The following is a 16,309-nucleotide window of genomic DNA, read 5'->3' as shown; positions in this document are numbered from 1 at the left end:
ACTCTAGTAATTGGTTCTGCTGAGATACTGCCAGCACCATATGGAGCACTGGGAATAATCTCAATTAATTATGTTAAAAAGCAAATATTACGTTCTTTGCAAAAACTGGATTTTCCTAATTCGTAAAATATTAGTTTGTACAACCTATTACTATAGGTAATAGGAGTATTAGGATATTGTGTTTTCAATATACATTGTGTATAGCTAACACAATTTAATTACGTTGCAAATATCAAGGGTTAAATAATATAAGGTCACATTTTTATTATATCTCCAATGTGAAATACATGACTTGTAAAATGTTGCAATATAATCATAAAACAACTTCTAATATTGAATTTTTTACCACATTAAACGACTATTTCAACTGTATAAACCATTTACAGCCGTTTAAAAAAAACATAAAATACATTATAAGTAAAAATTGAGAAGTACCTAAATTTATAAAGTCGGTAGTCAAAAAAAGGGCAATACTCAAAAAAGATAGTGAAATCGTTGAAAAAAAAAATCAGTAAAGTAAATTCTATAGCTAAATACCCTAAAACCTAAGCTTTGACGTTTATAATACATAATTTTAACCCAAAGTTTCTTTTGGACAAGTATCTACAGCATCTAAATCATTTTGATGTAACTGAAAGTACCTAATAAAAGTACAGCCAGCCTTATACGTAAAATAACTTGTAATATCAAAGAGAGACTTTTCAGACATAAAAATAGTATTTAGTGTTCAAATCTACCTCATAAATATACGTGTATGTATATTTATTGCAGGAGAGCCGATATACGAAGCAGTCAAGACCATCCCCGCTCACTCCGAGCTTGTGGTATACTACTTGCCAGAGAGGCCCGAAGAGGTGTTCTTCATGCCTGCTGTGCACTATTTGCGCCACTCTCTCTACCGCCGCACCATGGACACAATTTTGGAGGGTATGTTCCGTTTTATCAATACCCATGGGAAAGTAGTGTAAAGTTGTAAAATAGATTGAAACCCCCTAAAAATTGATTGGCTGGTAAGCCCCTTAAAACTATACTATGGTGTAAATTTTGTTATCGCTATTTAGTACGATCAATTTGTGAACCTGAGCTAGCATACATGAACAAATTTAAAAATACTCGTAACTGAAAGGACCTATTTCGTTACTCTTCATTCCATAACCCTTCATTTATATATCCACTATTTCTAAATAGGGTGTAGATAATACCAAAACAAACAACGTCAGGTACTAGATAAAACACAATGTAACTTTATTATGTAATTCAGACATAAAAATAACAAGATATTTTGAATATTAAACGAAAGTTATTTGAACAAAACCAATACCCTGAACGTTATGTGAATATGAATAATTGGCGTCTATTTTGTAAGCAAACCCTTAAAAATAATCAATTTATTAACCGTGACGTTGTAAACAGGTGACATAACCGTCATTTATTCATTTTACTGTACAACTAAAAATAGTTTCTTACTTTAATTACATCATAGTCTTATAACTTTTGTGACACTTTAAGAACATTCCAAATGACAAAAATTTCAAATGATGACACAATCTGAACACAAAACATGCCATAAGATTTGTTCAAAAGTATAGTGTTTACAGGAAACGTCACACTTCTAGGACACGTTAGACTAGCAATAGTTAAGGGAATTTTATTCAAACAACCTTGAACAGTGACTCCTTGGAATTTCTAAACCCCAATTGTTCCACATTTCTGTACTCGATAGAAAACACTCGGTCAGTTTATTCGCCACGTTGTCACCACTATCTTCACATCGACGGTAGCGACAAGCCCATGTACCGATCTGTTTGCTCCCCCATAAAACCTCCATGTTCATGCGAGGTGTGCGGACGAGGTTATTCATGGGGCACGAACACTCTGCGCAGAGGCGTAAATTTATGTCGATAATGAATATCAAATAAAGTCGGAAAAAGCACGATTTATGTTCGGGTTATCAATTTGTCGCGTAGAATTTCCCCGGAAGATAGATGTGCAGGTTGTAAATCGGTCTAGTTACCGAAAAGTCATAAAGCATAGGAGAGTCTCTGTGCGGACGATGGTGTGGGCTGGGAGTGGGACGGCTACTGTGTCCAACAACTGGTCAGAGGCTGCTAATTTTTTTACCGATGAATTTAGTTGATTGGTTATTTCATTGTCCACGACGGTGTTCAAAAATATCAGCTGCCTATTTTTCAATATTTTTGAAACTGGTTTTTTTCTTTGGATTTTACTTTATTGCTCCCTTTACGTATTATTTAGATTTTTGTCGAACTGTAAAACTACAGAAATGGGGTTTAAATAATATGTATAAATGTAACCCATAAAAGTATTGCGTTTACTAGAAATACTGTAGTAACTTATTTTCTTAACAACAACGCTAAGGACACCAACACACTCAGTACAATAAAGAAATATTATTCTTGACCCATTCTGTATATTTTTAGTAATCGACATTCCAATAAGATTATTTAAAAAATTTCCCATGATCCTTTTAAAGGAGACTACCTAATAAAACGAGTAGAACCCTTAAGTGCCGTGTTTTTATTTTCTAAATTAGATACTCATGAAAGTAACCACTGACTTCCTATGCAACATAACCAACGGTTGGATAATATGTTGTCCTAAAATATCTACGATAAAGGTTTTTGAATGAGTATTGTGTTTTATATCATTGTGTGCGCCTCTCTCTCTCTGTGTTTCCTTTTCCGAGATCTTAAAAAGAATAAAAAAACTCAATTTTGTAGAAATTGCACCACAAATCAGCGTCGTTTGTCTCAAACCACCAACCTCCATGTCAATTCGACTCTGCGGATCCCCCAAATTGCATCCCACCGCTTCATTTCCCTAAGCCATTGACTATTCTGGCCAAAATGGTGTCCAGTGCTGTCCCCCATTACAGATCCGCAAGTTCGTTTCCGTTGGTAAACTTAGTTTTGTAATTGCTAATGTCCCCTGGTAACGGAGCCGCAATCCAACCAAAATCTTGTAATCATAAACCCGATTTGGGGGAATTGCGGTGGCAATTATGATCCCCCTTCATCAAACTTGGACATCACTTCGGCCACGTGCGCCTCCGCTTCAATAGTTCATCTCTCTTTGTTTGTCCAGACCAATGAAGCTATTATTGTAAGATTACCTGAGGAAAATGTGCAATGGAAGCCTTTACAGAAGAATAGTACACTAACAACAATAACAAAGGTAACATTCAAAATATTAAAAAAAATTTGTTTAAGCTTAAGCTGTCCTCAAAAAACGATTCTATACACAATCTGAAAGCAAGTGTCATTTCTCAACCTTCTTTGAAAGTGAACACCAATCAGGATTTAATTTGTCTAGAAGGATTATAAATGGAGCACATGTGTATAGTAGGGAATTAACAATTCATTTATTCAAATCTTGGAGGATTACTTACAATCGTAAACACGTTTATCATCCCATGGTAAATCCACACTTCTGGAGAGATTTCTGAATTTTTAGTCATAGGAAAATTTCGTCATTTACCCGTATTGTCTTCAGTGTACTTTTGACCACTATCGAAAACCAACTTTTTCAATATTGTTACGGGTGGAAATTTTACATAAATAAGAAACTATACACAATATCACACGAATGCAACAGTAGGCCACTTTTTCAATTCTACCAACTAGTTACATCCAGCCTCCAGCCTTCACTAAGGAATGCACCGATGTAGCGCGATGCACATCTTCTGTCAAACCGCGCGTCGCAGTCTCCGATGACGGGTCTATTGCGACATTCTTGCACGAGTCTCAAGCACAGTTTTTCACTGAATTCCCGTAACGGTGTCCGCAAATCAATCGAAGATCGGACAATAGCCTAACAGGACCAGCCACGGGTGGACGTGAGTATCGTCTGTCCGATTTGAAATTAATTTCATCTTCGGGGTCCGGTAACGTGTGGTCACGCCTGGTTACTGGGCGCTACTGACCTGGTTGGCTTAAGTACACCATCAGGTACATGATACGTAGTCGTGTAACATTGTGGCCTGGAATCATGCATTGACTGATATCTTCAACCATTGCTGACACATACTTTTATTACCTTTGCTGTCACGAGATTTCTGCCAATGTGAATACTAATTGATAATAAGGAAATTAAGTTGTTCAATACTAGAATACTTATTGCGTCGTTTAAGTTGACTTGTATTTAAGATATTTAATTAGAGTAATCGTTTATAATAACTCCACAATGAACTCTATGTAGAAGGGACACTGAATTTTTCTAACTTAATTCTCTTACGTCTTGTAATACTAACCTGTAAAAGTTAACTTCTCAAAGGAATGAGATAAATGTAACATCAAAAACTCACCTAACATGGTATGATTAAAATAATTTACTTTACAAAATATTCATTAGAAGATTCTATTGGTAACTTTTATATTAAAAAAAATTAAGATATGGAACTTAAGAAAAACTTGGTAAGTTTTCAACACTTAATGTTACTGTAGATATGCTTCATTACCAAATATCCAAAACGTACTTATACCCTACCACTTTTGAAATCTCAAAAATCATTTAAACTTCATACATCTCATAACACACAAACATCACTACGCCGCTTTACGAACAACCTCACCAAAAACGGACGACCTTTTCGTGGACCGAACAGCCTTCCTACTTTGTAGCTCATTATTCAGCCGAGTTCTCACAATGACAATGGTCGGACCCTTTGTGTGCGGGAATGTTCGGTTATCTCGGCTGAATATGCATCCTTTGAGTGATAGGATCATGCGGTACAGGGATTCGACATTACTCACCGGTCAAAGCGGCCGACTCTGCTGTAATTGCGCTAAACTCTCGGTGCTACACATAAATGCTTTGTTTAGAATGTCCGATGGCTCTTAGTGTGATAGGTAACCGGTTATAGAGCCATTCATCCTCGCGGCTACTTTACTTTACATTGCTGTTTGTGCTGCTAGTTTGTTTTGTAGTAGATTTGCGGGGGGTTGTTTTTCAGGATGTGATTGTATGGATTGGGTCATGCTAAGGTTAGTATGTGCTTGTATGGACTACAGACGTAGAAAGAAATCAACAATCAAAGTGTATCTGCCGTTATGTAGAACGAACTAGTAGGAGAATGGATTAAACATAAGAAAATGGTTGTGATGTTGCGAATCCCAATAATGTTACATTCGAACACGAATATTAATTTAAAATTAAATATGTTAGTTTTAAGCGGATAAATAGGGTGTGAACCTAATGGAGACAGATCCCTGTACGATGATTAAAAAGGTCCTAACTATAATAGGTATGTTTAATTCAATTGAAAATGTGTGTGTGTAAAAGCCAGTTATCTTCTAGGGTTTATATATCTAGCGTTTGTAACCGAGATTCAATTATACCTCCAATCCTGCTACTTACTAACACCTACTCAAAACAACTTGCAGAGCTAGAAATTTTACCAAAAAAAGCATGAAATAATTGTCAACCCCAAAAAATCTAATTAAAACATTAAACGCTCACAAGTGAATTCCTTCGTAACGAACGAAAACCCGTTCGCAGATCTCACCAGTGGACGTGTGAGGAGTCGCCCATATGGCAGCGGGCGGCACTTTGTCGGTCGCCCAAAGCGGGTCTCACGAAACGTAGGGACACATAGTCGACATTCTGGCTACCGTTTTGGCCGCGAGCCGCGCGCCGCGCGCCGGACGGGCCGAATAAGTTACCCGGGACAGCACAATGGGCCGCAAAGAAATAATCAGGGGAGGGGAGATTGTTTATTGGGTCGCGTTTGCGTTTTCGGTGCGACTCCAAGACGAGGCCTGTCGGGACAGTCGGTCATCCGCAAATCGGATAATTATGTAGATTCTGCGGCTTCTGCACAACGCAGATGTCCACAGCTTGGCCGGGTTGTGCTTAGGGAATTACGCCGAATCTTTACAGCTTGAACATTCTGCAGCGTTGTCTTTTTGTTGTGATCTGGTTTATTCGGTCACTTTTATCTGTCTCTTGTTCATGTACATTTCGAACGCACTAAAGTCTTGAAAAGAGTTGTCCGTAAAACAAAACAAGCTTCCTTGATTTCTAAGGGTATACTAACTTAATTTAAATCCTCCCTACTGCGTCGTTTCTTTCAATTAAATGATCCTAATCCTTCAAATCAAACAATCTTGTCAAAACCACATTTTGTTACAGACTCTCCTCTAGATTTGTCCATGTCGTTGCTCTCCAGAGCTCTCATCACCTCCTCGTCCTCTACGGCGTCGTCACCTCCTAGTGGTCTGGACACAGACGAGCGGAAGTCCCTCTCTGGGGAGTCCTCAGGGGCGTCCACGGCCGGCGACCTGCTCCTTGAGACACCCGGACTCCGCCCTCAACCGTCACCCAAGCGGCCTGCTAGAGGAGAGCGGACGTTACTTCCATGTGAGGTTTGCGGAAAAGCCTTCGACAGGCCGTCACTGCTCAAGAGGCATATGAGAACACATACAGGTAATGTTATATGAGTACTAACTAATCTTGGTTCTCGTCTAAATAGGATTTAAAGACATTCTTCACAGTTTATTGAAGACCAATATATTCCAAAGAAACCTAAGAAATCGTTATATGATTTGGTCCTAGAGATTTTAATACACAAATCATTCTCAATGTATATTGACAATACTGTAATTAAATATGTTAAAGCGAAATATAGCTGGCGTATGAATTTTCAAATTTATCACCAACTTACAATTCCAAATCCATGAATTCAGTGAAGAAGCTACTACAATGGACTCAAACTATCTTACACAATATTATAGAACATTTTTACCTATGCAAAAACTGAAAGGTCTTTCTTGGGATTGTAGGAGAAAAGCCGCACGTGTGCATGGTCTGCAACAAAGGGTTCTCCACCTCGAGTAGTCTCAACACTCACAGACGCATCCACAGTGGCGAAAAGCCACATCAGTGTCAAGTCTGCGGGAAGCGGTTCACTGCTAGCAGCAACCTCTACTACCACCGCATGACGCATATCAAGGTATGTACTACTTATACAGGTGCTGGTGTAGTTCACTTCGCAGAGGCATGATCACACCAAGAAATGTGTAGCGGAAGATTTCAAATTGACCATTTTCCTCATACTCATATCAGTGTACCTTTGAGATTTTCCACTTCCAAAATTGTTGGAACTAACACAAGAATCGAAAACAAGAATTTGTCATTGTTGCAATTTTCATCCTGGAATATCAGCAAAATTCTTGAGAAATCTTTATTGCAGCGAAGGGATCCTTCCATAAGTATGGAGTATGAAGTCAATGCCATTCAAACTCTAGAACTCTGTAAACATTTTGTAGAAAGTTTGCATGGCTGCTTCTTCTTTATAAATATACCTAGGTGTAGATGATCAAGAAAGTTTACACCCTAAAATTCAAGAACCCTTGTAGTAATCACCCAAAAATAACTTTTCTGCTACATAGCATCTCAAATTGCACTACTATTGCGATCCTAAATTTATTCACTAGCTTTTGAATTATCACACAACTGAGTCACCACTTTTACATCCGCTTTAGATCACTTTCCCGCGTAGGAGAGAACTTACTGCTGCAATGTTTTCCGCTAGACCAGCCTCGCTTCTAACGAAGGGAGGGGGCAATTATCAAAACCAATAAGGCAGAAAAGGTAGCCGTCAGATTTATGAGCCCTGTTTAATTATTGTTTCGCTACTCGTTGGCATAACTCACAACATGTGTGGGAGCCGCGCCTCAGGCCCAACGTATAGTGTACCTCTCAATAACTGGCTCACGGTACGTTGATACGCCCTGCGTTGTAAAGTTATTGCACACTTTTACCACTCAAATTGTTGACACAGTTGAAGCAGAGTGAATGGATTTATATGGCTAGAGTAGTTCAATTCTCAAGCTAAAAAAATTTAATGCCTATTGTCAGGTGGGTTGTTACAGATGCTTGGACATGCATTGCAAAATTCGTTTTAGGAATTGTTAAGTCAGTAGAATCGTCAGGAGAAAAATTCTTATATAAGATATTTATAATTATGATTTTTCTATAAGAACATCCGATGAGTAAAATATTTAAAAATACACCATTTTGACAAAAATCATTCATTTACATATATTTTAGTATCGTATTAAGTTCATGTTAGAGCCACACGTTACTTCTTTCATATTGGAAAAATCTCATGTAATAATTAAAAATCATGGGTCTTTCAATTATAAATAAGCATTGAAGTACCAAAAATTGATATTGTGGCAAGAGTTTTAAAATTGAATAGTACAATGGTTTCTTGTTAAATATCTTTATAGCGTATTCTTTACTGTTACAAAATATATATTTTGTACAACAATGTTATACAACGTTACAACAATGCAAATAGTTATGAAATAATAAGAATCTTGATTTTACACTATTTTCCACCTTACATTTCAATATTCCAACACACCTAGTGCCACCACACGTAATGCACATATCTTTGGATACAACCTCAGTCAACTTTCAATCGCCGTTTCAACACACTGGCAATTATCGAGAAAGCAAAACTGGCGAGGATTTATGAGAATGAATGAGAGTCGAAGGGAATTAATTGTGGTTGTAATTAAAGCAGAGAGGCCGCAGGTCAAAGTGCAGTTGTCCGGGTTAGCGGAGACTTAACCCGAATTAATCTAGCTTAAGTCCTGATTTATAGGGGGATCGCACGAACCTTAATTGCTCATGACCTTGTACGTGGTCCGTCAAGTCGTGGTATCGTTGCAGGTGTACCACAAGGGCGCATTTCTAGACTATTTTTGTTTTGCTTAGTTTTACCAAAAATTACTGATAGCTATATGTTTATCAGTTAACTGGAAAATATTGAGTAAAATATCTAGCATATTCAGATACATCCTTTAGAGAATGTCTTCCCGAGAAAGATTTGATACGTAAAGTGTGAAAATTGAGGAATTTGCTTTGCATTGGTTAATCTGAGTGCAAGCCAAATATCATTTTCACTTTACATTACACTGAAGACTGAAGAAATATGATTGTTTGAGCACCTTGGGATGGGATGTGCTTGCCTCAATTTTCTAGATGAATCTTAATTTCATCATTGCAGTACAAAAGAAAGACATCAATCGTAAACCTGTACCTAGAAGAATTCCATGCTATGTGTATTCAAAAATGAACTTTACCCTTTACGGTTCCATAAGATTATAAATCCTCTCTGTAAACTCCAACAGACTCCCCTACCACCCACAGTGGTTTACCACACATCAATTAGGCATAATTGGTAGCGACAAACGAAAACTTCTGGAATCACCGCCACTGTGCCGCGGTCCTACCAGGCGTCGAAGTAAAAATCAAAGGGCCAATTAAGTAGCTTATTTGAATACACAATAGAGTGCGCTAGCCGGCCGACTACCTCTTAATTAAATTCCGCAGAGAACAAAGAGGATCGGCCCGGCGATGTCTATCTGAGATACAAGACAAACCAATTGTCCAATTATTACCGAGACAATAATTGACGCTTGATAAGCCGTGAGGCATGGCTACTGGGGATAATTGGGGACATTCCCGGGCCTTATGGACCAGAGGGGCAAAAAGCGCGGGTATCTGCTGTAGAGACCATCGGGCCTGAGAAGTTGGTCTGGGCAGAGTTGTGATTGAATTCTCGTGGCCAATTCAATCTCTGAATCTATACCTCATGCTTTTTTATGCTATAAAGTTATTGCTTACAACTGAAGAGCTGAAGACTTGCAAACGTATAATAAACGTCAAATTTATTTGCTAAACATGAAGGAACTGTAAACTCTGTTTACTGACACAACTAACTCTTTCTCACGCAATTCCATTCAAAGGATAAAACCAATCTACCTATATGTGCAGTGATTTAAATATTGCCTGATTTTGAGTTTTAAAAAGCAAAGGAATTCACACGATTTCAAACAGAATCTTAAAGTATACCATTATAAACCAAAAGACATTCTTTGAAGATCGTTCTGACTAAATAAAGTTGAAGTTGTCCACGAGCCCATCTGGACCCTGCAACTCAATTACCAAGCCCGGACCACGCTAGTATGCTAAGTAGTTGCAGACGATATCCGAGCTGTTCCCATAAACCCAGACACCCACTCGACGCTCACCTCGCGGGTTTCGGGAGCCGCTGGGGCTTAATTGGTCCGGAGGGAGGAGACGGGGGTGATATGCAAAACATCTGATAGCCTATCCTCTTCTCGCCTACCGTGTGAACACTGACGTCCGTAATTTGTGGATCCATTACAGTTCTGTATAAATAATTAGAGGCGCGCAGATTGCATCTAAATATGTTAATCAGGAGGTGCACACTCCTCCGCAGAGGGCCTCGGTTTTGGCGCTACGTGGGTTTTCATCTTGTGTTTTGATGTGTAAGTAAGTGAAAACTGTATTTCAACACGAGTGAAAACTGATTGAGGTTTCGGACTCGGATCGATTTTGTGTGAATGATTTTTTTCCATAGGGACTCGTGAACATTATCTTGAATAACTGTATACGAGGGATTACAGACAATTTCAGTCTCACTGTAAACGCCACATTTACCTTACTCAATTTCATCTCTCAAGTTGTTTTGACAGAAACCATCACCAGGCAGGACAAAATGCTATGCTTCCGCTTTCGACGCCGTGGTTGCGATTCCCTGTAACCCACTTCGTTTTCCAATCCCTTCCAAATTAAAATTATGTTTCTCAATTAACTCATAAATACCTTGTTACCCTCCTTTTGACGTTCCTCTAATATCTCTTCCATTTTTGACACAGTGAAATGTTTTTTACCTAAAATCTTCCTTATTCATACTGTACACTGTTTTTCTTTCTGTAATTTCTTTTCTTCTGATATCTCACCTTCTCCAGCAAATCCTCAGCCATGTTCACACTGTGTCATTTCTACTTCATCATGTCTACCACGCTAGTCTACATAAGCCCAGTCGATTATCTCCACGTTGTCTCTCTACTCCCTCCCATCCTAGATCGCCCACCGATCAAACCATATCCCAAACCCCGGGATCCAAGGCCACCGGTAGCGACTACCGAGGAATGTGTCCCAATTAGGGGCGGGACATTACCCATCCCGTGCTTTCTCCCTATCTAAATTACAATGGTTTTTGTCCGATCGCAGCCCCGGGCACTGGACGCGACGCTACATCGTAATCGGTTTCATTACTTAACAATCGGCTACTGCTTGATCTCGCTGGGCGCCGCGATCCAAATTGCGGGGACGTTGTCGATGCGTTTTTGTAATCCAGTTCAAATAGGTGTCGGCGAAGACCGCAATCACCGGTCTAACTATTTATTATGGTTACTCGACAAACCCGAACCCACATGAGAGCGACGACCTGTTTATACGCGTTAAACACAGGTGGAAACTTGCCGTGTGGTAATCGATGACAAATTTAATTTCTTGACAACCTTGTTTGTAATAGTAAGGCTGTGAGGAGGAGTGCGTAGAATATGTGGATATGACGCCAGAGTATTTTATTGACTGAACTATGTTTATACGTTACATAATTTCTTCTAATAATCTTATCTTTGATGTTGTGAAATTTAAGCTTTTTGTTTTTTTTTTATTTTTGATAACTAAAACATATTGAAGCCAAATTTGTTTAGTTTAGTGAATTTACTTACTGGCATTTATTAGGCTAATTTAATCCAAATCCTATACAAAATCCTATAAATCATTTGTGTATCCCCAGTAATATTTCTACATAACATCTTGTTTGTATTCATGCATTTCACACAATAACAGCAATAATCAATCAGCAAAACATCAAGAGTTTCGCAGAAATGATTTACAAAAAGGTGTGACCTCCACCAAAAGGCGGCGGTGTTCACAGCGTTCTTCGAGAAAACAACTTCACAACTGCCTTGACTATGGGGCAAAAACAAGCAGATATGTTAAGCTTTCATAACTAGATATGTTTTATTTATTAATTTAATACATTTCCTGCCTCATGCGGAATGTGCTCTTGGGAGAAAAATACTCGGTCCTCATAGATCAAGGACGATGCGATTAAAAATTACAGCGCACTATATTAATGGTCAGCTATAGATGATGATTGACCATAAACGTAACTATATCTTTTTTTATCAATATTTAATAGCTGAGAATGTCTTTATGTTACAGTTTAGTTTTCTATGGCCAGTTTGATAGTAATTAAAGTCCGTGGTTAGTTATTAGATTACGCAACTAAGATCGATGTATGGATTCGAGATTTTGTTATGTATTTGAACTAAATGTATTCAAAATAAATTTTAGCCCTTTTAAAGGGTTACCAACCGTGGAGTTGTTTCTGAAGATTAACAAAGAATGCATGTACACAGACCTACACAAATCAAGCAAAATATCTATAACACATCAGAAAAAGTATAAATAGTACACAATTTACACAAATTAATGTTTCCCCCTAATTTATTGTTAGCTATCAAAATTATATAAAACCTAACCTAAAAGTGATCTCCAGTTGTTATACCAGGGAAGTCCACTGAGCTAGAGATACGACTGGAGGTAGCACTGATATAGAGAATTGCGAGACTTCAGTTTCCATTATTTCTAGGGGGAAAAGAAATTGCTTTTCAGCTAGGGGATTGTGGGAGTCTACATACACAACGCCATGCGTACATAAGATGATTACCCTAGTTTAAACCAATATAACAACGTTTTACAGCATCTCGATTTTCTAGCATTGTTGCCATGTCAGTACTACAGTTGTAATTCTAACTCAGTTACTAAAAATTTTGAAAAGGACTATGGTAAACTTTGGATTCTGATAATTTTACCCTACACTGACAAGTTTCTGGGTCAAAACACACAGACATGAGTGAATACTCGAACTTGACCGGTGTTCATTGGTAGCCGAAGCTGAAGGAATCCCAGCACCAATCGGTCAGTTTATTCGCACTACCGTCCGCAGTAAAAGGTTCTTATCCGGACCGCCTTTCCCACCGCACTAAACCACTAACGAGCTGCCGCTTTGTTTTTATAGCCCGGCATTAACTAACAGTAATTTATGTTATTCCGAACCGAATTTTATACGAGGAGGGCAGTAAAGTGTACCGGTCGGCGCGCGGCGGCAGGTGAGTCGGTCGAATAAGTTATCAAGATCTGCCCACCCCGCATCGCACGGAGTTAATTGTTTTATGGCTGCAATCATTTCGCAAACGCATGCGAGACGGAGTGCAGTCGAGAATTTCAAGGATTGCATCCACCAGCTCAACGCATCCATGAGGTCAATCAAAAGTCAATGACGAAGCTCAAAAATGAAAAGTATCGGGAAGTTTATAGGGAAATCCTACTGAAGAGTTCTAGGACAGAGTTTAGTCATCAATTCCAAAGAGTTGCATCTACCTGAACGCACGACGCACTCATAAGGCCAATCAAGAGCCATCAGTGGTAAAAAGTCGACGTTTTAGTTGGTGGAGAGCTTACTGAAGTAGATCTAGGGCAGAGTAAAGTCAAGACTCTTAAGGATTTGCATTGACCTGTATGAATAGAATAGAACAAATGTAAACTTACCATGAAGGTAAAATAGTGGTAACTGTCGTGAAGAGTAGTAGGAGAACCCACCGAAATAGTTTTAGGGCATAGGTATTCAAATGAATCAGTGAAAATATGGTTGATTCATTGATGTAAACCGTGATACAACAAACTATTGTGCCATTTTCTGGGGAGCTGAGTAGTTAAAGTTGATCTGAAGGTCGCCAGGTCGTTTCTGGACCCAGATGCTATTTCACATTAGACCATCTATTAATCTAAGGTCAACATTAGATAGTAACAAGGGTTCCTACCCCCTTACAAAAGCCCATAAATACCAACGGCGTTCAAGCACACAAGATGAAAGTAAATCTAAGATCAGCCAGCAAGGATTGAAAAACTCAGGTCTCCCACAAGGGCCTGTTCTCGGCCCGACAATGTTTCATGATGAATGGCTCTGACACGTCGTGTCGGTGCAGAAATGATATGCAAGCCAATCAGAGGCGAGATTGTATCTTCTACAGATAATTATTGAAGCGATTAGCTACCGTGCCCACTCCTGTACTGCTGGAGATCACTCTCGTCGACTGCGCAGTTTCTTTTTTGGGACTCGGATTGGCTGTGGTTGAGTTTGAAATACCTTGAGAATGCACTTACTGTTGATATTTGCATTTTAGAGATTAAAGGTTGAGTTACATGATTTTAACTCACTTTAAGACTTTGAGTACAAAAAAAACCTTCATCATTACATGAACTCCAAAGCAATACGCTGATCCGTAGGCAAATTAATTTAACCCTTCCATGGCCAGAGTTTTCGAGAGAATCTTTTAAATAAACTTTAAATATATTCATGCTAAACTAAAATTAATTTGAACGTAGACTACTATAAAAATTGTAAACTTGATGTATAACAATTTCAAAACCTTTCGAGTTCTATTAAATGTACTCTTATCTGAAATCTTAATTCCTTTAAACCACACGAATAAGAATTATGAAGTGTTAAAGTATATTTGGTAGCCAAATCACAATATCCTATGCAAAAGTCTTATACCATAAAACATGTCCGATACGTTATTCTTCCCTGAGGAACACCTTGAACTCCAACAACCACGAGTGTCCGCAGCCTTATGTACGAACCTCGTTCAAGAAGATCCTCGCTAACAAGTGGTGGAGTAAGACATAGACAACCGTCTCCACGACAATCCGTCACTCACTGTCCGTCTGTCCGTCTGTCCGCCTCACATGCAAATATTTGCGAACCGCTGTTCCCGTCGACAGACGCGGCGACTTCCTCGCGACGGACGTCGGGATGTTCGTTACCAGTAATTGGAAAGGCGGGGGAACAGATGGGGAAGTGGAAGACAACTTGTGGAAGACAGAGGAGGAAAGGAAGAGTCGAGTTCACTTTCTGCTCAGCTAGTCTTTGTTAAAGTTTCTTATTCATTTAAAGGTCTTTCGACGGACATGTGTACTTTAGTTACTGGGAATAAAGGAATAGAATAGCTAGTCGAAGATGATTTTGGACGAAAAAGACAGAGGAGAGTGCAAATGAAGAGTCTGAGATTACCTTCTGGTACTACAAAGCATATTTTATATAGTATATTAACTCTGTAAAGTATATATTAAAATGCTTAGAATAACGACAATACTTAGTACTTTTTCTGCCAGACGCTTAGTTTATCAACGGGGAATATGCTCACGAACAGGACTTTATAGAGTTTAGTTTACATTCATATCGTAAACTGTGGATTATTGACAATCTTATTTGAAATTAATCCTACCCCATTTCTATCAGTAAAGACTTGACTAAGGTATAACCTCCCTCCAGTCTGATAAGAAGCAAAACACACTCGCAGGTCGAAAGGGAAGAGACCATAAAGAAACACTTTCTTCAATTCCCATCTAGATCTTTTAACCGGTTACACAGCATTATGAGCGGTATTAAAAGCTGACAATTAAAACTGACCTCTGGTGTGGTCTAGGGAAGACTCGACGCTTCGCTCGTATTGCGCGTCGTAGTGCCTCCGAAGAGTCAGCTCGTAAAGCCCAAGGAGAAGTTTATTAGTGCGCTAAAGCTGTCCTCACGGGTATGCGCTGCATTAAGCTTTACTATAAATTAATAGCGCGTAACTGCCATCCCTGCCTACCTTGCTGGGTCGCACTGAGTAGCTTGAGGATCACGAGCGATGACGAGACGTGAACATTTTCATTGAATGGAAATTATTATATTTTACAGTTTGAGATAACATGTAAATCTGTACCTGATTTCTAAGAAAACCCACCATTTTCATGTTTACAATATTCAATAAAATTGTAATCCAAATTCTGTTCCCAATAAAGTCTTTCACTACCAGGTAACACAAGTCCACTCATACAGATAAATATGACAACTGACATCTTGAATCTATATATTTAATACACAGTTGTAACACTGTTTTCTCAGTAATTACTGGACCGATCCACAAGATCTACGAGTCAAATTAAAGGGGATAATGCATAGATTTGCCGAACTTCATTAGAATTCACGTTTTTTCTAAGGGTTAAGACCTACAGCCCTTCAAAGGTTGAATCATGTTTTTTATTCTTGAAGAAAATATCTACACTCTCTATGAGTACCTGTCTATAACCTTTGTTCAACCTTTTTCGCTTGCAATCGATATATTTAATGTCAGCATGAAACGTAACCAACTTCAATATATCATAAAATTCTGACCGTTTATTAATTATGTTTTTGTTCCTTGTTAGTTTTGGAAACAACAGCTGCCAATGCCAAAAATGCCATTCCCAAACCCTAACAAGCTGCCCCTCCCCGTCGTATATCAAATTGCTCTTGGTCTAAATCAACCGTGAGATTATCTAAACGGTCCTAACAGTCGTCTCCAGA

At 38.7% G+C, this 16,309-nt stretch overlaps 1 protein-coding gene across 2 annotated transcripts in view; it reads left to right on the top strand.

The window, feature by feature from the left end:
* The window catches only part of LOC128987320 (zinc finger protein 227-like), a 112,971-nt gene that overhangs the window by 55,231 nt on the left and 41,431 nt on the right, over positions 1–16,309 (top strand). For both annotated transcript variants that reach the window (XM_054408100.1, XM_054408099.1), the window contains exons 3-5: positions 772–927; positions 6,151–6,444; positions 6,801–6,970. In XM_054408100.1, the coding sequence (XP_054264075.1) occupies positions 772–927; positions 6,151–6,444; positions 6,801–6,970 (620 nt within the window). The remainder of the gene's footprint in view (positions 1–771; positions 928–6,150; positions 6,445–6,800; positions 6,971–16,309) is intronic.

The sequence above is a fragment of the Macrosteles quadrilineatus genome, unplaced genomic scaffold (assembly GCF_028750875.1).
Source record: "Macrosteles quadrilineatus isolate MER2022 unplaced genomic scaffold, UCM_ALF_1.0 Scaffold_2__2_contigs__length_208266976, whole genome shotgun sequence".
In the NCBI taxonomy this organism is placed as follows: domain Eukaryota; kingdom Metazoa; phylum Arthropoda; class Insecta; order Hemiptera; family Cicadellidae; genus Macrosteles; species Macrosteles quadrilineatus.
This window is presented reverse-complemented; position numbering and strand designations above follow the sequence as displayed.